At 47.1% G+C, this 25541-nt stretch overlaps 1 protein-coding gene across 5 annotated transcripts in view; it reads left to right on the top strand.

The window, feature by feature from the left end:
* Positions 1-25541, top strand: part of LOC149370562 (solute carrier family 45 member 3-like) — a 142812-nt gene that overhangs the window by 28602 nt on the left and 88669 nt on the right. For 2 of the 5 annotated variants that reach the window (XM_089562228.1, XM_089562221.1), the window contains exon 1: positions 2318-2841. The exons of 2 other annotated variants lie outside the window; for them this stretch is intronic. Coding sequence is in view for 1 of the 3 variants with exons in the window: in XM_089562215.1 (XP_089418341.1) it covers positions 3838-3848 (11 nt within the window). In the remaining 2 variants the exon portion in view is untranslated. Of the gene's footprint in view, positions 1-2317; positions 2842-2911; positions 3849-25541 lie in introns of those variants that run through there. One more of the 5 variants, XM_089562215.1, reaches the window with a different exon arrangement.

Below are 25541 nucleotides of genomic sequence, written 5' to 3'. Positions count from 1 at the left end.
CGGACTTCGCATGCAGCTGTCACCAGAGAAGGCGGATACTGTGAGTCGCCGGAGGTATGCGTCCCAGGTCCGGGTCGCTGTTTCAACTGGATGGGTTGAGTCCGGAGTTCTGCTTTATACACACGCCGAAACAATCGCCACGGACGCAAGCACATTTGAAAAGCATATTGGGCGTCCCCAAGCCTTCTCACAGCTCTCTGCTGCCCACTGCATGTTTTAAGGGAGAAGAGGTCTCATTTGGCGAATGATAGGTTGGAAGCGTGTTCGGATGTTACCGTAGCTTGAATCTTTCATATTTTTTTTTATATGTCACAAACGCTTTGTGGCCTTGTTTTCATTTTCGGAAGTCGAAAGGGGAATCTGGTTCGATAAACCCAGACCACGCGCACACAACAACAAAAGGAATTAAATGGTTGCCGCCAGCTGTGACCAGTAAATAAAGGCCTCCCTGAACTACAATCCTCACAGACATATCTGCATGAAGGCACGGACTGCAGGAAGCGATCAACACGTGACAACGCAAATGTATCTGGAATATGTCTAAGACAATCGAAAGCGATCCTCTGACTTTTAGTCTGTTAGCAATAGGGCTTCAACTCCGCCAAAAAGCATTTGTGCTTCTGTTGTCTGAAGCCTGCTGCTGCCGTGTGACCCATGGTGACCTTCCCATCTTTGTCCTGTTGCGTGTCTGGTCCCTCCGCGGGCTGGGAGAGCAGGGTGCCAACCGCCTCGGTGTCAGGTGACGTAATGTGACGTAAGACCATGTGACGTAATCACAAATCGCCCACCGTAGCAGGTAGCAACTCAATGGGAAGTCGCAAGCGAGGGCATTGGCCCGTCGCTAAACCACTGCCCCATTGCACCAGGACTGGTTTTCAATACCATACCAAAATGAAGCACACCAATAGAAAGTCAAGATAAACCATTCAGAACTAGGGCTACCCGAGCTAGCGAGCGATAATTCGTGATTAGCCCCAAACTAAACTGCTCGTGATTTTTTTTGGCACAGTGTGCACCGGACTGTGTGCGCATAACTTCAGAGGACGTGTCCCTGGCGTTTAATGCTGCAGCAGAATAATCGCACGCTAAGCATGTAAGTTACTAAAGTGGGTTGAGGAAAGGGCATTCCCAAGTTCGTTCACTGCATGGCTAATCCCAATTGGCCGCTGTCATTCCATTGAACACGTACCTTGAAGGCACAGCCATATCATTGCCCGGAGGGTAATGACGTCTAGTTAAATTATTGGTTGTCTTCGTTTTCTTCTACAGCTTTCGAGAACTGCATGTGTTCCCGCTAGTAGTCTCTGTGAACCAAACGAACTCTACTGGTGCAAGTCCTCGTGCCCTATGGGAAGAGCCGCGTTTCTTGAGCACACCCCGTCACGACGGGGTCGCCCGTGGCATGTGCGAGCTGTCACTCCGCAACCTTGGCCCGATGCTCGTAGTGGGGCCGCCTGCCAGCCAGCCAGCCACAGCCCGCGTTTCGTCAGCACGCACCGCTGACGGCGCCAGGGCTACCACCACCAGGCCCCCAAACAAAATTCGTCCTGGCGCCGCCAGGTCTGAGGAGCGAGGTCAGTGAAGGCGTAAAAGCCCGGCGCTCAAAGCCCCAGTATTCGTGGAGGCAACAAGAGCGAAGGAAGACGACGGGGAAGGCACGGATTCTTGTCAACTGCCGCCCGCTGAAAAGCAACGGCGCCCGTCCGCTGCCGCTGCCCCCGGGAGCGAGGGATGCGCCGCGATCTCGCCGGGCATCTCCGTCCCCTTCTCTCTCCTCGTTCTTCTTCCTCCTCCGGCGGACGGAGGAAGATATGCCCGGCAGCGGAGGGCGGCAGTGGAAGACGAGAAGCAACTGGTGAGCGGGCGGACACCTCGGCGGGAGAAAGTGGTGCGACGACCGCCCGGCGACGCGGCGCAAATAACAACAGGAAGAAGAGCAGCACAGAGCTGAAAAACGCGAGCGGGAGAGCGCGCGGAAATTACGCGCCTAATAACACACAAGTGCAGGCGCTGGAGCGCACTCCGGATGACGTGAAGAAGAGAAACAGAAGGGAGCGAAAGAAGAGCAAGGAAAAGACAGGAACGGAGAAGAGTTGCATTTTCTTTCTCTATTTCTATGCCTATCTCTTCCTCTCTCACCTGCAGAAGGGAGGAGGTTCCAGACAACGGCGAGTCTCCGGTTGCGGGGAACGCCGGCGGAGAGGCGCAGGCGAGGGGAGACGTCGCGGCACGAACGCCGTCTCGCTTGTGGCGGGAAGGAAAACCAAGAAAACGAAAGGAAAAAAATTCAGCCAGAAAAGAAGGGGAAAGAGAAAGCAGAGAGGGCGGAAGGCGCGTTGTTCGTACGCCAGCGGCGGCGGAGCAACAGGGGATCGCCTTGCCTCCGTTTTTTCGCCGGCTGCTCGCGTTGGCGACGCGACTACGCTCGCAACGACTGACTGTGCCGGCGGAGCTAGGTGTATAACTACCGCGCTTTCACGCGTGCGGTGATTTTGCTTGTGTTCCCCGTGTAATACGCTACGTTTCTGGTCGACGTCGGATGTTCTTTGGGGCGCAGCGTCGTGCCGCCGTGACTCCCTCAGGTGACAGTAGCTTCCAATTCTGGCGCAAAAGTGAAGCGAGTGCGACGGAGGTCGTGACGCCGTGTGCGACTGACATGCGATGGATACTGGCTGCATGTGAACAGAGGTGCATTTTCTCCGACGGAACTTTCCGTGCGTCTGGAAAGCGGACGGCGTGCTTGCGTTTGTGTGCCTCGCGGCAGTGGTCGTGACTTGTGTTTTGAGTTATCGGATTCAGGTTCAGGGAGAACTCCTCTCTTCAGAGCTCCACTGCACACTGGTAAGTTGCCTGCCAGTTGCTCGGCGGAGAAGCCGACTTTCTTCTTTTCTTTTTTGAAAAAGTCGCTCAAAGAGCGCCGTGAAGTTGACAGTTGCTGTAAACACCTGTCCAAGTTACTTGTTCCAAAAGAAAAAAAAACTTGCGTTGCGGAACAGTAACGGTACACGCTAGAGCATGAAGTGCACATATCGTCATTTATTACATACGAAACGAAATGAGTATTCAAACCGTATTTTTAGAATGCTTTTTGTGAAACACCTCATGCGCACGCCTTTATTAGAGCACGTACCGTTTATCAGTCTTCTATAACCTGCGCACGCGCGCACACACACACACACACACTTACCATGTTTCCAAACAAATTGCCCTGAGGGGTACTCTTGAGCGCAATCGAATATAAAGTACGTACGTAGGACGAAAAAAGGCCTTTGAGGGTTTGGCAGATGAGGGGATGTCGGTGCGGACAAGATATATTCGAACTTGCAGAGGAATGCAGGAGACGGGAGGTGTGAGGTCTTAGAAGGGCTCTGAACTGCTTACGGATCCGAGCACATTTCATCAGGTCGAAGTGAAAGGGCGGCTTCAGCTTGATTCAAGCCAGTCTGTATCCTTTCTCTGCATATGACTACCGGCTCTCATCTCAGCGGCTTGACTGGAGCCTAAAACATATACATCCTGCCCCTCCAACTTCAACCGTTCACATAGGCTCATCAAGTGGTCTATAAGACTTTAACAGGCTACTAGCCTGTGACCTCTCATCACCTATGGAGGCTAGTGTGGATGACTGATTGTGTGCCTTCCGACCGATAACGTTGGTTCCGTTTGGCGTGAGCGGCAGTCTGCGCGTGCTGCCCGCAGGCGCAGATATGTCACGCGCGACTTCTATCGCTATTCCTGGCACGTAATCTGGAGGTATACGGTGTGGTGGAACCCTTTAAGAAGCGTGGCTTCTTCTGCAAGATCTCACCGAAGGTGGATGGAGAACGCCCTTGTCAGATGAGCACACGGTACTTTTAATTCTGTACCAAATGCATGAATAGTAGTCACGTGAGCTGCCTGAAACGGAGCCTTCCCCTGGGGCACTGTACTAATAACGCGCTCGGGTGACACAACCCCGTATTTTTTATATTTTACCCGTATTTATTGTGTAGCCCTTTACTGTTTTTTATTGCTGTTGCTTCAGGGGCTTTTGTTTTATCGTTGAATAATTGTACCAAAAATCACCTAATTTTACCGTGAAATGAAGCCGAGACGGAAGTGCTAGAGGCTAAATGTGCTACTATAGTCGCTGTGTATCCGCTATAAAGTATCGTCATGCCTGAACCCCGTCACAAGCAACATGTTAACAGTAAAAGTTTTTCACAAGCAAATTCTGCACTGACCAACTTGATGACCCACGTTACCACGCTAATTTTCCAGGCTAAGCAAAAAAGCTCTAACTTGCTTGCGTTTCAATACTGCGAACGACGCAGGCAACGCGTTTGATTTTTTCGCAAGCGTGTTTTTTCTTCCCGCTTACCTATCGTGGTGCTGTACAAGTGAATGCTGCACAAAACTTTCAGCGGAACCAAAGGAGCTGTAGGTCTGTAACGGACATAGCGCGCAACGCTAACAACTGAGTGCTATTTCTTGCGAAGCAAAACATTTAGTCAACGCTGTCATGGCCAAAAAGCACCGGAAAGCCGGAAAGCGAGCCTTTGTTAGGTGTCAATACAGACTACCATGCTTTTTTTTTGTTCCGATGTGTGTACGGCGAGAAAAATTTTCTGCTTCCAATGCACTTTCTCTATATTTATAGCTCGCCTGAGTGGCGGGCATTGAAATAAAGAGAGAGAAAAAAAGTGTGGTATAAACGTCGGCTGAGTTACGCTCACCGCGTGTGCCACACATGCCCTTGCCAGCTGGCTTCTGAAATCAGAGACGTCACACCGCTGCCGCCGCCGCTGCCTGCGACTCGTCACCGTCAGGGATGTTGGCAGGGGGGGGGGGGGGGGGGGGGGGGGGGGTCCGTAACAATAGCGCTGCACGCTGGCAGCTCCGACGGAGGAAAAAGCAATGACAACAAAATGAAATGGCGTCTGAAGAGGCTGCTTTCTTTGAGGCTGGACTAGCTTACTCACTAATTGCCAGAATTTCGGAACTAACGCTTATAGTTCGCTTGGCTCTCAACACGTGGCGTATGGCTTTAAGCATTCAAAAATAGTGCGTTGACGTCATCCGTGACGAAAGAAAGAAAGAGAACGGCAGAGTGGCCCGAGAACGATGGCTGGGCGATGTCCCGAATTCCTGGTAATGTCAGCTGTTTGTGCCGGAGTCGTCCGCTTGTGTTCAGCCTGCTTCCCTTGATATCATGGACCACCAACTAGGCCAAGCCTTCGCTTTTTTTTTTTGTTTTCAAGTCCGTTCGATGTGGTTCACTTGACGCGTCACTTTAATGGTGTGACTTGAAGCTCGCGTAGGCTCCTGTTGAAAGCTGCGTAGACGCAAACGAACAACTCACACATGAATACGGTCGGTGGACGTCAGTTTTATTACTTCTGAGCACCTTTCAATGAATAAGCGCTCACTTCCTTATTTGGGTAGCAACCCACTCGTTGTAATCGTTCGTCACACATTCAATGCTTTGCGAAGCAGAAATCTTTCAGCTTGCGATGCCCTATGATAAAGTAATGCGAGAATTAACGCTAAGAATGCTGCGTAGACTTATGTTATAGTGGAGGGAAAACAGCTTGGGATTTCCAGTCAGCTGATTGCATCTGATTTTTCCCTCTGTTTGGTCATATTTGTGTCACTAAGTATAACACCACCTCTTCCAACAAAATAAATTGAATAATAATAATAATAATAATAATAATAATAATAATAATAATAATAATAATAATAATAATAATAATAATAATAATAATAATAACTCGTTTATTTCCATCAATGCTGGGGGAAACTGCGGATAAAAGCCGCTTGACAACCAAGCGACTTTACTGAAGCCCGCAGCCTCCCTACAATGCAAGCAGCGATAGAACAAAAAAAAAGACTTGCAGAGAGCATAACATTCAAAATTAATGCATGTACTATCAGCAACGAATGAAACGCGAACAAGAAAATTGAGGTGGCAACACAAAAGTACCGATATATTTGCTCCCGATGAGAAAATACAAGCGAGGTTGAGTAACACTTCTGAAGAAGAGACTTCGTTCTTTCGAAGTTAAAAGAACTTCAGCTAGTACTGAGGTTTCCCTGGCGAAGATATTCTTACCTTGCGTTTCGTGGCTCAGTTGTCTTGTTCGCGTTTCATTTCTTGCTGGTAGTACACTTGTTAGGCACAAGAGGTAAAGATAAAAAAAAAAGCATTTGAATGGCGCAAAAGAACGAACACAGGAAGACGCGGAGAAAGGTAAACAGAAAGGAGACAGAAAGGTCCTGTGTTTGTACCTTTGCACCATTCAAATTTATGATGAACCAACTAGCCCCACAGCAAGTACAGCCTTTGTCAAAAGTTTGGAGCCCAGGGGGTTTGCTTCTGAGCCACACTGTGTGGTTCGTAATGCATCTCCAGCGCTCCAAATTTCCTGAAGGTAGGATGATTTCTGGTCCTGCCTCCTCCCATGGATAGGGCTGCCACGATTGCTTCAGGAGTCCCACTACAAATGTTACAAGCAAACCCCCTGGGCTCTAAACTTTTGTCAAAGACTGTACTTCTTCCAGCTAGCACACTGGGTCAATACCGCCTAATGGTACGGTCTGCGAACGGTTTGAAGTGTACCATCGTGTTGGCTGGCCGCCATAACGGTCACAGCGGTCGCGTGCCGACCGGAAGCGCTCACTGGGGTCTGCGCCGCTATCTCTCTTGAGACGGCTTGGCCCGCTTGTCGCGAGTATGTTTGCCCGAGGTCGCAGGGCACTGATAAAGGAGTCGGGCTATGGCAGTTGTCAGTGTATATATGCCGCTCATTGCGTACCCCGATAGCCAAGCGGCACGTATGTGAGGGTACCTCTTATCCGGCCACTTAATACCTGTACGCACTTGGCATCTTCCTGAAAGACCGTGTTCAAAGGGTTTCCTTTCGTGAGAATTGTCCATTAGGTTTTTGAGATCACAGAGATGAGCCTATGACGACAGTTATTTACGATTACCGTTCTAACTCTGGGTTGGACATCCGTGCGTTTCTCAAGGGATATATCTCACGTTGAATTCGTTAATTACATCAACCGGTTTTCATTAAATCTGCTGGCGGGGGATCCTCCCCTTTTCAATAACCATATCTGATGAGTAAACACAGAGGAGCACATATATAGGCTTAATAACAATTTAGTTAGTCATCAGTCATCTTCTGGCTGCAGCGGAAAATTGATAATAAGCGCCGAATCTTTAGCTACTCATCAAGTCGTTTATAAGTTGAATGTTATACCATCTAATCGATTATGCTTTCGGAATAAAACCTTCACCTGGCTATTTTACAGCTCGCAAATACTACACTCGCAATTCCTCACAAAAAACAAGCACGAAGCTAAATATGAACTCTGTCTTTCCCCAGCTAATCTAACGCCGAGTGCACAGCTTCATGTCTGGCCCAATCAACGGCACTTTCCTTTGTTTTGCTACCTTTAAATCTTCATTGCAAGAGTGGACGGCACCCCTGGTTTCCTTGCCATGAGTCGTTCGCAGAGCTGCTTCGAGACATGAGACGTTCCCAGCCGTTTAAAGCAGCGAACGTGACGTCATGTGCAAGCCACAGCACCAGTGGGTCCCCCAGTGGCCCCTCTCTGCTGGCGTGCCTTTAGTAGAGCGGGTGGAAGATGATTAGGATGAGAGCGATGTTCGTGTCCTCACCCCCTTGCAAAGGAGCGATCGGCGAACTAAGCTTCGATCGAACCATGTTTTGCTTCTACACCACTATAGCTGCTACTGGACGCTGAGCAAGGATTTGTGTTTATGAAGTGTGCCCTAGTGTGGGCGATACCAGCCAACCTTGGACCAACGTTTATAGACGTTGCCTTGGACCTACCGGGCAAAGCTTCTTGCTCGTAGATGCCAATCGCCCCGAATCATACGGAACAGCCCCAGGCGCTATCCAAACTAAAATCCAGAATCTTGAGTTCAACTTTCCGTACATACTTAGGAAGGGCCAGAATAACAAACAAAAACATCATAGTGTTCTGCCCGCACCGCCGATTGGCGCAACAGGCGAACTCTTAGGCATAGATTGTAATTCGAGCCAAGATATGATGTATGATAAAGAAAAAATAGCCTCTCCCGCTCCACACGATTGTAGGATTGACTTATCGGTACACACGTTAGAAAGGGCTATAGAAAAAGAAAGAATAATAATAATGTCCTGTCCGCACCAACTTGTAGCGACAAAATATTGTGAGACCTAAAGAAGAGAGGATTCTGGTGTGGGCTAGTTGGTTCATGCTTAATAAACAGATTCACAACAGCGCTACGGAACGAGGACAGAAGGAACACGAAAAACAGCTCCCGTCCTGTGTTTTTCGTGTTCCTTCTGTCCTCGTTCCGTAGCGCTGTTGTGAATCTGTTTACTAAAGAAGAGGTCTCTCCCGCACCATTGGTGACTCGTAGAGACAGCCAGCCGAATGTTTCAAATTCGGACCAAGTGTTTAGAATTGTTCAACTCGTCCTTTCAGCAGATGCGGTGCACCTCTGTCTCAATGTCGCCTTTGTAGTGCTTACTGTCCACGTTGGCTCCGTATACCTCCACGGCACGCACAGTGCCGCCGCATGCTGATCAAATCAACGACCCGTCTGTAAAAGTCTTCGCCGAAATGCCGAACAAAAGCAGAAGCACTCGCTGAAATACCAGGAGATCACGATGTGTTAAGGCAAGGAGAGAACAGAAAGAAGCCTTCGCGAGCTTAACGCAGCAGGGGGACGGCGTAAAGCGACGGCTACGGTTTCCCCGGTGAGAGTTTCATCGTCAACCGCGACATGCTCGCTTACGCTGCCCGTCAAATGCGGGCGAGAACTATGCACTCTAAACAGGAATAAGCCTACATGGGAGTAAAACGGGGGTAATCTGTCCTCTAGCGCTCTGCCTTTTGTAAAAAGGACGGAGAACTGGGTGAGTTGGTGGGGAATCATGGTTTAGACTGCGCGTATACTATAGAAACGAGGACACAGCGGAAGAAAATATACGACGCAGGCGCAGACTAACAACTGATTTTTATTCACGGAAAGGTGCGTATATATGCTATTTTATAACCCGCGTCTTTTAACAAAACACTAACAAAACAAAAACAAAAAGTGCCGTCCGCAACAGGAACGAGGCTGAAGGCAACCGCATCAAGGGCAGTTTCACGGTGGCGCACAGAAGAAAAAAACACTCAACGCGACACCAGAGTGGTTTACAGTGTCCCCCTCTCGTGTGGAAAAAAGTACATAGGCCAGATTGGCCGGTGTATAAATGAGCGGTTGGCCGAGCATCTAAGATCGTTAGAGGGTGCGGTTTCATCTAATCTCGCCTTACACTGCAAAAAATGTAAAGGCTGCTTTGCACGTTTTAACAGGGCAGGCGTCTTGTTCAAACACAAATATCAGACATGCAGAGAATTAATAGAAGCATACCTGATAAGAAGGAAGAGGACACGTGCATCGCATCACCATCTGTCGGCCTGCTCGATCGGGAGATAGAATTTTTGCGCGAATATCTCAGTGCGAGTCGGCAATATGGAGGGTTGGCCTGATAGTTTACCATCCGGCCTTTCGGTTTTTTTCTTTGGCGCTTCAGTGTGATTATGATATGACAGTGACTCCGTAGCATGTGCAAAAGAAGAGTGCGATATCAGTTTCGTTTTTGTTTTGTTAGTGTGTTAGTTTGGTTTATGGGTTTATTGGGGTTTAACGTCCCAAAGCAACTCAGGCTATGAGGGACGCCGTGTGAAGGGCTCCGGAAATTTCCACCACCTGGGGTTCTTTAACGTGCAGTGACATCGCACAGCACACGGCCCTCCAGAATTTCGCCTCCATCGAAATTCAGCCGCCGCGGCCGGGATCGAACCCGCATCTTTCGGGTTAGCAGCCGAGCGCCGTAACCCCTGCGCCACCGCGGCGGGGCGTTAGGGTGTTGTTAAGACGCGAGTTATGAAATAGCATATATAGGCACCTTTCCGTGAATGAAAATGAGTTGTTAGTCTGCGCCTGTGTGGTGTATTTTCCTCCGCTGTCCTCGTTTCTTCGCGCAGTTTAAACCATGTAAAAAGGAATGTACTAGAGGATATAGTTTACTCCCTTCTTCCTGATTTTTGTTTAGAGTTTAACCCGGACCTGAGGTGCGGCTGTACGAACTCCAATGTGCTGAAGCCGACAAATAGAACCCCCAATGCGCTAGCTCCATAGATGCTTTGAGTACGATCGCCAGCTGGAGAAATTTTTCTCCCGCTGCAATATAGGCTTTAGGAATGCGACCCCTGCGTGACAGACTTTAGCGATCGCTCCTCCCGGCCACGATAGCAGCTGGCTCATGGAATGGCTGCATGACGACAGCAGTGTTTCCGAATGTTTCACTCTGGCGAAACGCTTTCGGAGCATCATTTTGGCTCTTGCTTCATCGTCAGAACTAGTAAAACCACTGCCACGGTGTGCGCAAAGTCGCATATGTCCGGAAAACAGTGAGCACGTGATGTTCGCAAGCAGATTTAGGGATTTAGGGGAGCGCGATAAATTTTTCATTTTCAAAATTTTCAAAATCTGCATTGGCCGCCATTTGCCTCAAGAAAAAAGTTGAAAAATGCATCGGGCAAATAAGCACTCCTTCCTCAACCGCCCACCACTCGTAGAGCTCCCCTTAAATCCTCTTCTGATGAGGTTCGAATTGGTCGCTGCAGGTGAGTGCGCAGACCCTGGGCTGACTGGGCTGCACATGACGTAACGGAACAAGGAAGATGGCGCCACCGTATAATTCTCACGCCTGACCGCAAATAATGAGTAGGGAGCATTCAGAAGTGCTATTAGAACGGTGCAGTGAGTTTTTGATAACCTTCTTTTCAGAATCAGGTAAAGAAAGCACGGTAATACAATCAGTTCCCGCTGGAGATCTTCTGTTAGGGTTAGGTTTAGGGGGTTCAACACCCCAAAGCGACTCAGGATATGAGCGACATCGTACTGGAGGGCTCCGGATAATTTCGACCACCTGGGGTTCTTCAATGTGACCTGACATTGCACAGTACACAGGCCTCTATAATTTCGCTTCCATCGAAATTCGACCGCCGCGTCAGGGATCGAACTCTCGTCTTTCGGGCCACCAGCAGCCGAGCACCACAACCACTTGTACACCGCGGTGGCTTATCTTGAATTATCTATGCGGTCTTGGCAGACGCTCGCTTGAGAACATGGAGGGGGTTCTTCTGATTTTTCCGAAACAGATACACTTCCAAGTGTCTGGAGGTCAAAAAAAATCTGCTTCTTCTGTGGAAGCACCATTTCGATCCTATCTATGCTTCGGGGCTTCGTGATGCCACCGTCACTAATGGAGTTCCGGTGGGTCCATTTTCTTACTTTCTTCTACAGTTTAGGAAGCGAAGACAACGGATTGCGTCAGTGTTACTGTTCGTCCTCTTGATCTAGCTGGTCGACTGTATCGATGCTTGCAACCTTCCTTATCTCTCCATTTCTTTGTACGGGAAGAGATAACTCCGCCCTGTGAAAGCCGCATAGACCTTTATATTGCCTCTTTAGCTAAACCCGATCTCGCGCTAAGAATGCCAACGCCATAAAAATGAACATCCCGCCACTGCCTGCCTCCGTTAAAGTAATGAATAGTTGCGTTTCATGTTCTTGGTTATCGAAAAGACCAAATAACAAATAAAACAGTTTAGCAAACGTGCGTCAGAGCGCTGTACCAGCGAACACATCGATGGAGGAAAATTAAAGAGCAGCGTTTCTGAGATGTTAACGGTAACAGTTGGAGGCTGTAGGAGCTTTGATTAATCGCTTTTTTAAAAGAGCGATGGAGAGAAGAAAATGAAATGAATCTGCATTGCTGTGCGTGAGGTCTTGCCTCGTAGTCGTTTGAAACACTATCAGGAAATCCATCCCATATATCCGCGCGCGTGTTGGGACCATACAAAATCAAGCAAAAAGAAGCAACGTGAAGAATAGGAGCCAGGTGCGAGATGCGTCGATAATAATCCGCTGAAGCTTCACTTTTCACTTATCAATTGGAAAGTGCACTCGTAAAATACAAGGAAAGTCGGCGGAAGATGGAACGATAAATGAGAAATATAAATCCCTCTTTCCTGCGGCCGCAGCTTAGATATGATTTGCAGTGTTAACAGGAACCACGACGGCGTGATCCTGTGAACACTGATCATCGCGGGGGTGAGTTAGAAAATTCATTCTTTATTTCTTTATTCCTCAGTCTGGGCCTTGTCTGACCGACGTCCACGACTAGCCATATCAGGGGAAATTTACTTTGGAGCGATCACTTTTCAGCGACGGCATTCTTCATTTTTGTGCGACGTACGCAACATTTTGTGAAACGCAGCGTGCAGCGTATCAACTTGAGCTATGCAAATTATGATATGGAGACGTTAGCTAAAGACTCGCTGAGCTAAAAGCCTATGACGTGGTAACGTAAACTAGCTGACGTTATGACGTCGCGGCACGCATCCGGTGTGCTCTGAAATGCCGCCTAAACGATGTTCTCCGTCTCAGCATGTATCGAAGCTGCGATGTGGAATTTAGGGCTTCTGCAATCTCACCGCTGTGTGAATTCCCACACGCCTTGTAAACCTTTTACTCACAGATTTTATCCAAGAGTGCAACGTATCTGGATGACCCTTATAAAAATTGTCTATAGACTTTCTATGGACTTTTTATAGACTCTATAGCCTTCCTATAGACTTTCCTTTTGTCTATAGACAGTCTATAGAAAATCTATGGACTAAAGTCTATAGCGGCTTCAATTTCCTTTTGTCTATAGACGGTCTATAGACTCTCTATAGACTAAGGTCTATAGCCGCCTCAATTTCCTTTCGTCTATAGACTGTCTATAGACCCTCTATAGACTAAGGTCTATAGCTGCCTCAGTTTCCTTTCGTCTATAGACTGTCTATAGACTCTCTATAGACTAAGGTCTATAGCTGCCTCAATTTCCTTTCGTCTATAGACTGTCTGTAGACACTTTATAGACTAAAGTCTATAGCTGGCTCAATTTCCTTTTGTCTATAGACGGTCTATAGACTCTCTATAGACTGAAGTCTGTAACTACCTCCATTTCCTTTCGTCTATAGACGGTCTATAGACTCGCTATAGACTAAGGTCTATAGCCGCCTCAATTTCCTTTTGTCTATAGACTGTCTATAGACTAAAGTCTATAACTGCTTCAATTTCCTTTCGTCTATAGACGGTCTATAGACTCGCTATAGACTAAGGTCTATGGCTGCCTTAATTTTCTTTTGTCTATAGACTCTGTATAGACTAAAGTCTATAACTGCTTCAATTTCCTTTCGTCTATAGACGATCTGTAGACTAAGGTCTATAGCTGCCACAATATCATTTCGTCTATAGACGGTCTATAGACTCTCTATAGACCAAGGTCTATAGCTGCCTCAATTTCTTTTCGTCTATAGACGGTCTATGGACTCTCTATAGACTACGGTCTATAGCTGGTTAAATTTCCGTTCGTCCATAGACGGTCTATAGACTCTCTATAGACTACGGTCTATAGCTGCCTCAATTTCCTTTTTTCTATAGAGGGTCTATAGACTCTCTATAGACTACAGTCTACAACTACCTCAATTTCCTTTCGTCTATAGACTGTACACTATAGATAGTCTACTGCCTATAGACCAGTCTATAACAATCGTAATTCTAACAATCTGCGATACACTGACTTTCGACTAAGTCCAGAACAATGTCAATTTCTTTTTGCACTGCATGTTGAGGGGACCTGCATCTAGTGACCGCAACTAAGTCGGGAGTCCCCCACCTCCTTCGCTATTACGGAAATTAAAAAGTATTGCGTAAGGCCATTACAACACTCCCCTGTATTTTGTTTTCAGGAGCATTGACAAGCTCCTTTTCGTTATACCGTGACGTATATTGTCAATACAATTAGATATTTAATGCTAACAAGTAAGCCGAGGAAAGGCAGCCATTCTTGAAGTAAGTGCGCCCGCAAACTTTACTACATCGAACGAATACGCTGTCCCTTAAAGGAATCGCTCTACACAATTCCATTCCATCTTTCGATCGTTACTGTCCAACGTGCTGAAATCAGAAACATTTCATCAACGGTTCTACATTTCCCTTTAAAACGTGCTGGAAATAAAGGGGGAAATACGGGTGTGAGAATTCAAGGAAGCGCCCATCCCTTAGAAACATCTTAGATTAATCTCAAAGAGCCTGGTCCTCTGTGCGATTAACATCTGCCATTTCTACCTTTGCAGTTTGTATTCACGTGAATAAGTGCTGCGACGCAACAATCACAAAACCAGTATTTTTTCGTTCCTACCCTTGCACCTGTTGCTTCGGAGCCGATGACACGCTGATGTGGCGCATATCAGTTTTCTAAGCACGAACACACGCAAAAAAGACGTTATGCTATGCAACCTTATAATTATTATTTGAGAATTGTACCACATACTATTCGGTGGGAGATGCGGCGCGTATACCGACAAGAAGTTAGATTTTGGTTCTGTTTTCACGAAAACAATAAGATTTTTAGAGGGTAAGCGAAGAATTTAAGCTTATAAACCAATTGCCTTCTGTGGTCTTGGATATCAGATCAAGCTGCACACGGCAAGAGTGCGAGCAATAAACATACGACCGTGAAATGGGTTTCTGTTTCACGTTTTACCCATTTTACCGCGAGACGGCGGAAAACCATTCGGGCTGCAAACAACCCTGTGCGTGGCTGCATCAATGGCGTTAGCGTGTTTTTCGCGGATTACGTTTTCTTCAAAATCCAGCTTCATCGTCCGCTTACGGTAAGTCTACACGTTTATATTTTATTTATTTGGTCCCCTAAACCACTCTAAGCAGAGCTGTGTGTGCAGAACAGATTATGTGCGCAGTTACAAACCTCCTATCTTCGTTTCTAAGGCGGAAGCCATCGAGTTCTCGACTAATGCCGCTTATCTCTGTCCCGCTGTCTTTACTGACGCGCGGAAAGGCAGCCTGTGCGATGCCCTTGATGATAAGCCGCTTCTCGCGAGCTGTCTACTAGATTTTTCGTGTTTCAAGGTAGATGCGCGGCCAGAAATGTCGTTTAGCCTGTGAATGACGGCCGAAATGGAACTTTGTGTTAGTTAGCGCCGTGTGAGCTCAATTTACTTTGCACCTCCGAAAACGTACTTACATAAAGTCTCGTTCAGTGGTGGATTACATTTATTTTCTTATCTTTGTGTTATCGCCTGTCTGGACCATGGAGTGCTGTTCTTTTTGAGCTGTGCATTGCTTGCTACGTATGGACGCTCGCTCGGTGCGCGTCGTGGACGCCGACGTTTCAGCAAAGGTGTCTTGTAACGCTATAGACTGGAGCGCGAGACGTTTGTCAAAGTTGTATTCAAGCGGCGCTGGAGGAATGCTTGTAGTGTGATGGGTGAATAAAATTCGTTGCCGGCACGAATGTCCGGCGTGCTCAAACACCGCGAAGAACCCACGAGCTCCATCCCATCTCCCCTTCATTGCACACGTATGGATTCGTCCGTGTCTGTCATCAGAGCCGTTGGCCGCCGCCGCTGGCTTGCGGGCACTTCATTTTGAAAGCTGGGTAAAGGTCGGCTCGACAAGAGGTGGCTTACATTTCGTTCCGAGTGGTTCGTTCATGAATCCCGCTCACGCGTGCACAGATTTCTAGAATACCGTTTGCGCGAGAGGCAAAGTATGTGTTTCTGATTTCAGACTGCTACGTTACGAAAGCATCGATGTGACTCGCCGCTTATTTGCGCCTAAAATAAATTAAGCTCTCGTGTTACTATAGCTGCGCCTGTTGAAGGCGTTAATTGTTTCATTGAAATACTTCCTACTTTGAGCACGTTCAATGCTTTCGCTGATTTTTCTAGCAGCGTTGGGTTAGGCTGCCTCCATGCAAGAAACACACCTCTCTACTACGCTGTTGGAGCTGCACTTGAAGGAAAAACTAAGTGAATTTCAGACGGTATTTTATCGTGACAGTAATTTGCTGTCTCAACCTCGCGACTGCTTTTGAAACAGCGCAGCTGCAGCCTCTGTGTGCTGTATTAGTTTTCTGAATAATGAGCGCGGCATGGAAGCGCTGCAACCCGCTTGTTTCTAAGAGCGCGCGCAGATGTACGATCGAGTATGCTGTTCCGTCTTTGTGCTTCAAGTTATAGGCGCAAATCTGTGGTGAACTGGTTGCTTCTGCCTGCTAGTTTTGTATAGCTTGTGCCCGTTTGAGTATCGGCTTACGTATACACTCAGCCAAATCTTTAACTGGCTTAGGTGCTGCATCGCTAAATGCACCTTGTAAAAAGGTGCCTTTTGGCTACACTGCTGGCATATTCATGTTGTAATTTAACGCGTGAGATGGCATTTCATAGTTTCTTTTTGTTAATCTAATGTTTGAGTGGAGTACTTGCATGTTTAGATCAAAGTTGTCAGAAATATTCATCGTCTGCCGCTACGAAGAGCCGAAACAAGCGGAATACGCAGCAATGGTTCTGGTGGCGCATTTGCACTAATCTGGGTAAACGACTTGTCCGCCATTAAGGAGTGGCACTTTACCCAGAGGATGAGGCCATATGGACCAGATCCATTGCTGCGTATGCCGCTTGCTTCAGCTGTTCGTAGTGGCAGACGAATATTTCTGATAACGTTGATCTAAACACGCAAGTACTTCACGCAAACATTATATAAACAAAAAGGAACCACGAAATGACATTCCACTCGTCAAATTACAGCATGAATATGCCAGCAGTGTAGCCGTAAGGCACATTTTTTACAAGGTGCATTTAGCGATGCAACACCCGAGCCAGTTAAAAATTTGGCCGGGTGTACCAGGCTTAATTCACGCAGGGTATTCTGAAGCGCTTCTTCTATAGCGGTTATAAGAATAAATGCTGCAATATTCTCCTTTTTGGATCCCTCTGTAAGGTGCACTGAATCTGTATTTTATGGAGGTGGCATTCTTAACAGCTCCTTGCGAGTCAATGCAGATATGTGGCACAATTGTTCGAAGTCTTCTGTTACAAATAGTGTAAAAGGATTGCCATAAAGAGATCAGTATTGGCTGCTACAGTAATGCCATACAGAAATCAATATGAGTACTGGATTCAGAGTAGAGTGCTCCAGGGATTAGGGGTCTTTGTTACAATGTTTTATGACGACACTTATAATCTGTCGTGTATTTAATGAAATGATTGAGCCGGCGTGATAGCTCAGTGGCTATCATGTTCGTATGGCGACCTGAAAGATGCAGGTTCGATTCCGGCCTAGGCGGTCGCATTTTAATAGAGGCAAAATGCTAAAGGCCTGTGTACTCTGCATAGGTGACCGAAATTATTCCCCAGCCTTTCACTTCAGCGTCTCGTAGCCTGTCGCCTTGGGTCTTTGAACCCCATAAAACCAAACCAAAAGATCAAGATTGCCTTTCTAGAATGGCATAGCCAGGATATGCCTTGCATTGTAAAGCACATGTGTAGAGATGGAATGGGAATTTTTTTTTCACTTCCTCTTATATTATTTTTTTCCTTTGTGCTGTACAGGTGAACATGCCCGGATGATTTACTGCAGACAACAGGCCACAAGAATGCTTTTCTGAGGAAACTAGCCCGACTGTTACTTTCAACTTTTATTTTACTGTGGTGCATTCTAATGGCGCATGTATTGCATATTCCCAGCCTGGATAGCTTGGAAATAAACTAAATTTGTAAGTATATTGATTGTTTCATGTGTGAACTCTGTCTGGGGACCTTTTTCAATGATTGTGGACAGTCTATAGGCAGTCTATAGATAATGGTCTACTAATAGTTTAGTAGACAGAGGTCTATAGACTGTCTATAGACAAAGGTCTATAGCAGTGCCAGGCCACACCCCTATGAAATGTCTATAGACAGTCTATAGACATATGTCTACTGGACCAGTAGACTTTTGTCTGTAGACTGTCTATAGACAGTAATCTACAGGAAGTCTATGGCCATAAGTCTATAGTCCGTCTATAGACAAGTGTCTATAGACGGTCTATAGACAGCTCTATAGGAAATGTATGACCATAAGTCTATAGATCGTCTATAGACTGTCTATAGACCTGTGTCTATAGACTTCCTATAGACCTATAGACTTTCAGTAGACATTCGTCTATAGACGGTCTATAGACAAAAGTCTACTAAAAGTGTATGGCCATAAATCTATAGACTGTCTATAGACCAGTCTAAAGGATTTATCTATAGACAGTCTATAGACTTCATAGACTAAAGTCTATAGACAGTCTATGGACTGTCTATAGAAATTTTTATAGGGGGAAGTAAAAAAATTTCCATCCTCCTATATGATTACTTATGCGATTTCTCTGTATTCCTCATATGTCCACATTTTGACTCAAAACTGCTTCACAGTTTTAAATTATAATCATTTTCAGCCATTTATGCCTTAGGTCGCTATGCAAATGCGTTTAGAAAATTATGTTGCTGGGCGAGTTGGCTGCATAATTAGAAAAGTCTCAGCGCGACAGGGCACATTATAATAAAGAACGCCAAGTCCCTGCGAAGAGAATGCCAATGTCCTCTGCCTTTGTTTGTTTTTTCCCTGTTGCATCAAGATTCTTCTGACTGCCAGCAACATTTCGGTCTTTTTAAACGCTCGTGCTTTCTCAGCAAGCAAAACAATGTTCCGCGCTCACTTCGCACGACTGACTTTAGATTGCATCACGCTGTCTGTCGCCAAACGTTCCCGATATTAGCTGAACGCCTTCGTGGCATATCGAGTACTAAAAACCAGGACCAGACAAGTTGCGCTACTGCACGGAGACGCCGTGATGGAAAGAAGACCGGATCTCGGCTGGCGAAAATTGGCAGAACACATTAGCGATGGGTAAGACAGCGACAGTAGCCGAGACAGCCAAGACAACCACGATACGTGCTTGATATCATCATGCAGAGGCGACTACGTGAGGGCTGGGGCGCTAATCTATGGCGATGAACAACAGTTCGGAAGAATAATATTTGTCGGATGACCTTGCTCTCGCATATGCAAATGAAACCTGGTAGCGGCGATAAGTAATCACAGTTAAAAGTTTTAAATATCAAGAAGCGCGGGGCTCTCATCTGCGTTTCGTTTGAACAGACCAAAGATACTGATTACGTGCGTGAGCCTTCGCGATCAATCCTAGGTATTCCAAAATTAGCGTGACAGTGACGTCACATCTGTCGAGCTGAGAAGTGTACGCGCGTTGCCTCGCGTATACTGAACAGAAAAATCACGTATACAACTGAAGGCCATGAGCCGATGGTGGCCAGCAAAAAGCGCTCCTCGAAGAAAAACGATCGTAAACTAGCTTCGCACAATATACGTTCGAGCAGAGTCTTCTACTGAGTGGATATATGGCGCGCCTGGCGGCGCCTTTGACTTCGTTCACGCCGCACGCTTGCAATGGGATGGAGCACAGCCAGTCCGAAGAAGCGCGTATAGAACCAAAACCTTTTAGTTCTTGGCGGCAGGGCCAAAGGATTAGGCGCCGTTCGTTGTTCTGATAAGCGAAGCTGTTTGTTTATAAAAGAAACAAGCGGAAGCTCTTTGGTCCTTCGATCCCCTTCAACGAAGTGGCCCACTTTGTGATGCCAAGTTCGTTTAGGCTCGCGAAGACAGAGTTTGAATACACAAACGAGGCGCGGACAGGTTACCCGGACTCGTCTTCGGTTTGCTGCATTACACACAGCGAACGGGTATGAAGGGACGAAAAGATATAAACGAAAGAGAGACGAGCCGCAGATTATGCGTGAATACAGAAGAGCGCCTTTAAGCGGTGTCTGAGAGTTGCCGGCTTCAAGCGATGCCTCGAGTGGTTTTCTCCGCCACTGACCGATGGGGACAAGCCCCAAGGACCATCGCAGCTTTAAGGTCGGGAGCGTAGCCGGCACGCAGCACAGACGGACAGGCTTTCAATGACGTACCAGGGACCGGCGGAGAGGTTCAACCCTTTCTTCACGTCTGCATAGCATCACCCATCGGGAAGGGTGTCATGCAAGAAAAGGAAACACAATCTCTCCCGTGCTATTAACCGCGTCTTTACAGGAGGTCTTCAGAGAGATGAATTAGGATGAGTTGGGCATAAAAGATAATAGAGAATATCCCAGCAATCTCCGATTTCCTGATGGTATTGATTTGTTGAGTAAATGATGGGCCTAATTGCAAAATGTGATCAGTGACCTAAATAGGCAAAGCCGGAAGGACAGTCAGAAAATTAATGCGGAGGAAGCTGAAGTAAAGGTCGGGAGGCTTTGAAAGGAAAAACAGTTTACGATGGGCAGCGAAGAGGTGGAAGTGGTAAGGGAATACATCTTCTTAGGCTTGGTAATGGCGGCAGAGAAGAGTAATATAATTAGGAGAATAAGGAGAAAATGAATAGGGTGGAGAACATTTAACAGTTACTCTCGGGTCATGAGTGACATTTACTAATATTCCTCAAGAAAAAAGTGCATAATAGCCGTATCGTACCGGTACTCATCTGTGTGACAGAAACGTAGAGGCTAACGAGGACAGCACAGCGAGCTATGAAAAGAGGTGTTATTGGGTGAAGGAACAAATGCGACTTATTTATGTCTTAGCCGAAATCAAGAAGAATAAATGGTGATGGGCAGGGCATGTAGTGCTCAGGCAAGGTAACCGATGGTCCCTTAAAGAGCCATAGATATTTCATTTTTGTTGCATGTTTTATTCTCTGCAGCGCTGCATAAAACATTGCAATACATGGATTACCACGCGGTATTCGCCTACGCCGGCTATATAATTTAGAATTAATTTCTTGTCTCATGCTCTTCCGGTTTCTATTTTATCAACTGAGCAATGTCTGCAGCGTGTATGTAGTGTTTCGTTCTCCTGAGGCATGAAAAAAAATCTGCACCACAACCGCTGATACGTCGTTTGTTGGCATTCCAGCTCTTGAAGTAGGTTCATTAATACGTTGCAGAGAATTGAAACTACGTATCGGCGATTATATATACTGCAGTCTTTTACATGAATGACGTGACCTAAGACTTCTTGCACGTCAGAGCCATCGTTCGAGTGACGAAACCCTAACAGCGTGAAGGAGAAATTAAATCATAAATTATTTAGAGGTCGTTATTTAGCGATTTAGCGATACTAATGCCGAACGCAACGTTTGAAAGGAGAAAAGACGCAAGTAAAAATTTCGTGTCTGTGCTCCTTCAATATAACTGAGTAGATTCAAGAGCGGGCAAGCGCTTCAGGGGCCGTCAGAGGATCAGGTGAGCAGGTGAAATAGGGAAGTGTGCGGGGATAAGCTGGCCGAAGCTGGCACAGCACAGGGTTAATTGGAAAGGTATTTGAGAGGCATTTGTCCTGCGGTGGACGTAGCTAGGTTGGTGATGATAATAATAGTTTTAAATTGGAGCACCGCTGAATTACAACGCCTTAGCTCCAAAGAGCCTTTCAGTCTTTCTCACACTGGCGACATTAAACCTCATAATTATTTCGTCCACTGACGTTCGCGCCGCCGCGATGGCTCAGTGTTTATAGCGTTCGGCTGTTGACCCGAAAGATGCGGGCTCAATCCCGGTCGCGGCGGTCGAATTTCCATGGAGGCGAAATTCTAAAGGTCCGTGCACTGTGCGATGTCAGTGTACTAGAAACCCAGGTGGTTGAAATTTCCGGAGCCCTTTACTACGGCGGCCCTCATAGACTGAGTCGCTTTGGGCGTTAAACCCCATAAACCGAACCATTTACATTCGCAGTTGTTGATGTTGTCTCCCTGGCTGCTGGCCGGACATAGAGAGAAAGGAAATTTTAATGAGGAAAAGGTGGAGAGGTCGGACATGTTTTGCTAAGAGTAAATGGAACTGCACATCTGTTGGAACACTTTAACTGCATAAATGAATTTTTATTTAGGATACTGCGGTAGCCCAGCTTTTTTCTGAAGAGAGGATTGGTTTGGGAAGGTTATTTACGTCGTGAGATGTGTGCCGTTTCAGACAGATGTTAAAATCCGCGGTTATCACTTGGTTAGTGCGAAGTAGAAATGAGAGAGAGGGCATCATTCTGATCGCTCGCAAAATGGCATTTGTAAAGTCCCTAGCCCCCGCAACGTTGGTGTCGAAGCTTGCAGGCTAGGAAACAGTGCGTATTGCGTAATGCGCGAAGCTGGACTGGTCGGCGCATTATCGAGAGAAAACGGCGCGAAGCACAACACTGCGGACAAGGAGTAGCAGCGCTGACTGATAACTCGCTGTCTGAGAGTTTCGCTTCTGATAAGCCCCGTTTCCTTATATGAACCAGTTGGCATGTCTTTTTAAGAATGCAGCCCAAAATGGTTTTTTGTGCGTGTGTGCGCGCGCGCGCGTGTTTGTGTGTGTGTGTGTGTGTGTGTGCGTGTGCGTGCGTGTGCGCGCGCGCGCGCGTGTGTGTGTATGTGTGTGTGTGCGTGTGTGTGTGTGTGTGTGTGGGCGCGTGTGTGTGCGTGCGTGTGTGTGCGTGTGTGTGTGCGTGCGTGTGTGCGCGTGTGTGTGTGTGTGTGGGCGCGTGTGTGTGTTCGTGTGTGTGTGTGTGTGTGTGTGTGTGTGTGTGTGTGCGCGCGTTCTTGAGTTTGCATTATCCGCGTACGTGTGTGCGCGCGTGTGTGTTTCTTATCTGCAATAAAAAACACACACGCGCGCGCAACTTTCTATTCACATATTTAAAAGACATTGGACATCTTGATAAGCTTTAAACTCACTTGCACGTCACCTTCATGCATTCTTCATTTAGTGAACTTCGTCAGCCCATTTGACGGACTATGCACTCCATCACTCCATAGGTTACATCAATTCTCGCCATTGCATCCTTAGTACCCATTTCATGGCCGCATTTTATCTTCGTTTTTTTTACCTCTTCCACTCTGCTCTCCTTCTGTCTTTATCTCCCAAATTCCCTTCCCTACGCAGAGTAGCATGCCAGCGATTTTTAAACGCCGGCTAAATTCTCTGCTCTTCATTAAAGAGTCTCTCTCTCTCTCTCTCTTTATCTGCAATCGTGCTTAGTTCAGAGGCATTTCCCACTGTTCCTCAATTGACCTAGTCCTGAGACCGCCCTATACTAAAACTAATTTCATAATCTCGTCTCGCGATGACCGCATTCTCTGGCGCTCTTGCCTAGCATTCTTTCCCATTGAAATGCTCTCGTATACCCAGAGCGTACAAAAAGTTGTGTGTATTTCATGTCTCACCAAGTCCGCAATGCACGGAAAACACCACGGTGCAGTTTCTTTCCAGCGAATTCAGGAACAAGCTCAATTTCTTACTCATGGCCCGGTGCGTAATACGCCTGTGGGTTGAGCAGTCGCTGGAACGAGGAAGCCGGATTCTTAACGTTCCCGGTAAATGTTAGCTGCAATAATACTGAAGTCCGTTTTGTACCGATTCTTTGCAAAAGCATTTTTTCTTTGGCCTTCTATCATTGGCTGTGCGTTTTACTCGTATTTCCCAGAGCTCGCCGCTTCGTGCACAGATACGTAGATGAACCGTTCTCCACTCCTCGCGTAACCTTTAACGGTGCTTAGGATGGGGTTGTCAAGAGAAAAAGAAAACACTATTATTTGTCGAGAGATAACAAAAATATTCTAATTTTTGATTAGGGATGTGGCAATTATTATCCCTAGCTATATAGTTCAAGCCCTACTATGTGTTCTTCGGAACCATTATTCCTATTTGCCTCTCTATCTAAACTATACTGCTTCTCTTTCGTCCATCAATATTGCAATCTCCTTTTACTTCTTCCTGCTTCCCAAACAACGTCGGACTTCTGAGGTGATCTCGCTTATAGAGGCCTGAAGGGCCTCCATAGCATAAGAATTAGTAACATAATTGGGGGTCAGTGCGCCACCTATCAACATACTCCTCAAGTGTGAGGCAAGGTAGCGCGCCGAGTTCTTAGGCGATTGCAAGCGATGTTAATCAGCTCATGGGAAATCCCAGATACATTCCGCTGTTCCCATCAGCCAGACAAATGCCTCTACCAGCATCACGAACAACCGAGGCCAAAGCGGGACCGTTCCTGCGAACAGAGGTTGCCCGCCTACCACGAAGACACGACATTGCCGGGCCGAAGAACGCGTTCGAGGTGTGACGGGATAATTGGCCGATTAGCACGGGGATCGCATTCGTTGATCGGCTGCGTCGTGGCGGCGTCACTTGTTGCTGCTTTTGTTGGCCGCGTGTCGGTTCACGAACCGCCCAGCCGCTTCCAAGAGCGAGCGGGCGCGCCGCCTTTGAGCCAGCCACCTGCGCTGGGGCCGAACGCGTCGAAGGGAAGGAGTGAGGCCACCTGGTTGAGAAGTATTGGACCGGTAGCCGCATCGAAATCGTGGTGCCCAGAAACCGCTCGGCGCCTCGTTTCCAGCGGGGTGAGAGTCGCGGAAAAGTGGAGGGGGGAAGCTCGAAGACGCGGCGGCTCCGATGGATACAACCTGAACTTGGGCCAAAGCACGTGCGGCACTTGTAACCGTCAAACCGTACGTACGCTTTCAATAGCGCCAGTAAGAGATTGCTTCGCTCGAGTGCTCTTCGCGCTGTCTTGCTCCTGGCAAGATACACCCGCAGATATATCACTCTTTGGGAGTTGGCAACGTTAGAATTTTTTTTCTTTTATCTTCACTCGTTTCGATACGTGATTCTTCCTCGCACCCATTTTCTGTTCCGGTCGTTGTTGCCATTTAACACGCTACACCCTGTCCACATAGGTGGAACCACAGTTTTAGTCGCGTTCAGTGCCACGTGACGCACTGTTTATGACTGAAAAGTGCGAAACAGTCCTTCTAGACTGCAGCTGCCGCGGTGGCTCAGTGGTTATGGCGATGGGCTACTGACCCGAAAGACGCGGGTTCGATCCCGACCGCGGCAGTTGAATTTCGATGGAGGCGAAATTCAAGAGACCCGCGTACTGAGCGATGTCAGTGCACGTTAAGGAACCCCCAGGTGGTCGAAATTTTCGGAACCCTTCACTACGGCGTCCCTCATGGCCTGAATCGCATTGGGACGTAAACCCCTATAAATCACAAACCTTCTATACTGCTCCGTATTGTCAGGCAGCGGTAATGACAAATAGGCAGGTCGGAAAATAGGCGAAGGCTTCCTGTATGAGAGAGTTAATCGGCCGAACTTGTTTCCCTAAAATGTAGAAGATTACCAGCGGTGAACGGGGAGAGTGGCGCGGCGGCTCTCAGTGACGGTTCTAATCAAGTACCTTATTGGGTCATAATCACTGCTGTGCACATTCGTGCACTCCAATGCAAATCATAGACAAGGTGCACGTGATCGCAATCCTTTTGGAAGAAACTGATAACGTCACGATAAGAAATTTTGAAAAACTCTTTAGCACAGCAGAATGAGAAAATGATGACGCCTTGCGCTGATGGCGACAATAAAAGAAGGCTGGTGTACAAAATATTAACGTAAATCATCGCAGCCGTATTATGGGCTCATAGGAGCTCTGTCTGGAATTCCGTATCAAGGAATTCGAATGCCATACATGTCATAACCTTAAATTCTTTCTGATAACAGTCTCAGGCTACGCCACT

Source organism: Amblyomma mixtum, chromosome 1 (assembly GCF_055824585.1).
Source record: "Amblyomma mixtum isolate Tamu chromosome 1, ASM5582458v1, whole genome shotgun sequence".
In the NCBI taxonomy this organism is placed as follows: domain Eukaryota; kingdom Metazoa; phylum Arthropoda; class Arachnida; order Ixodida; family Ixodidae; genus Amblyomma; species Amblyomma mixtum.
The sequence above is the reverse complement of the archived record's forward strand: the minus strand, read 5'-3'. Positions and strand labels throughout refer to the sequence as shown.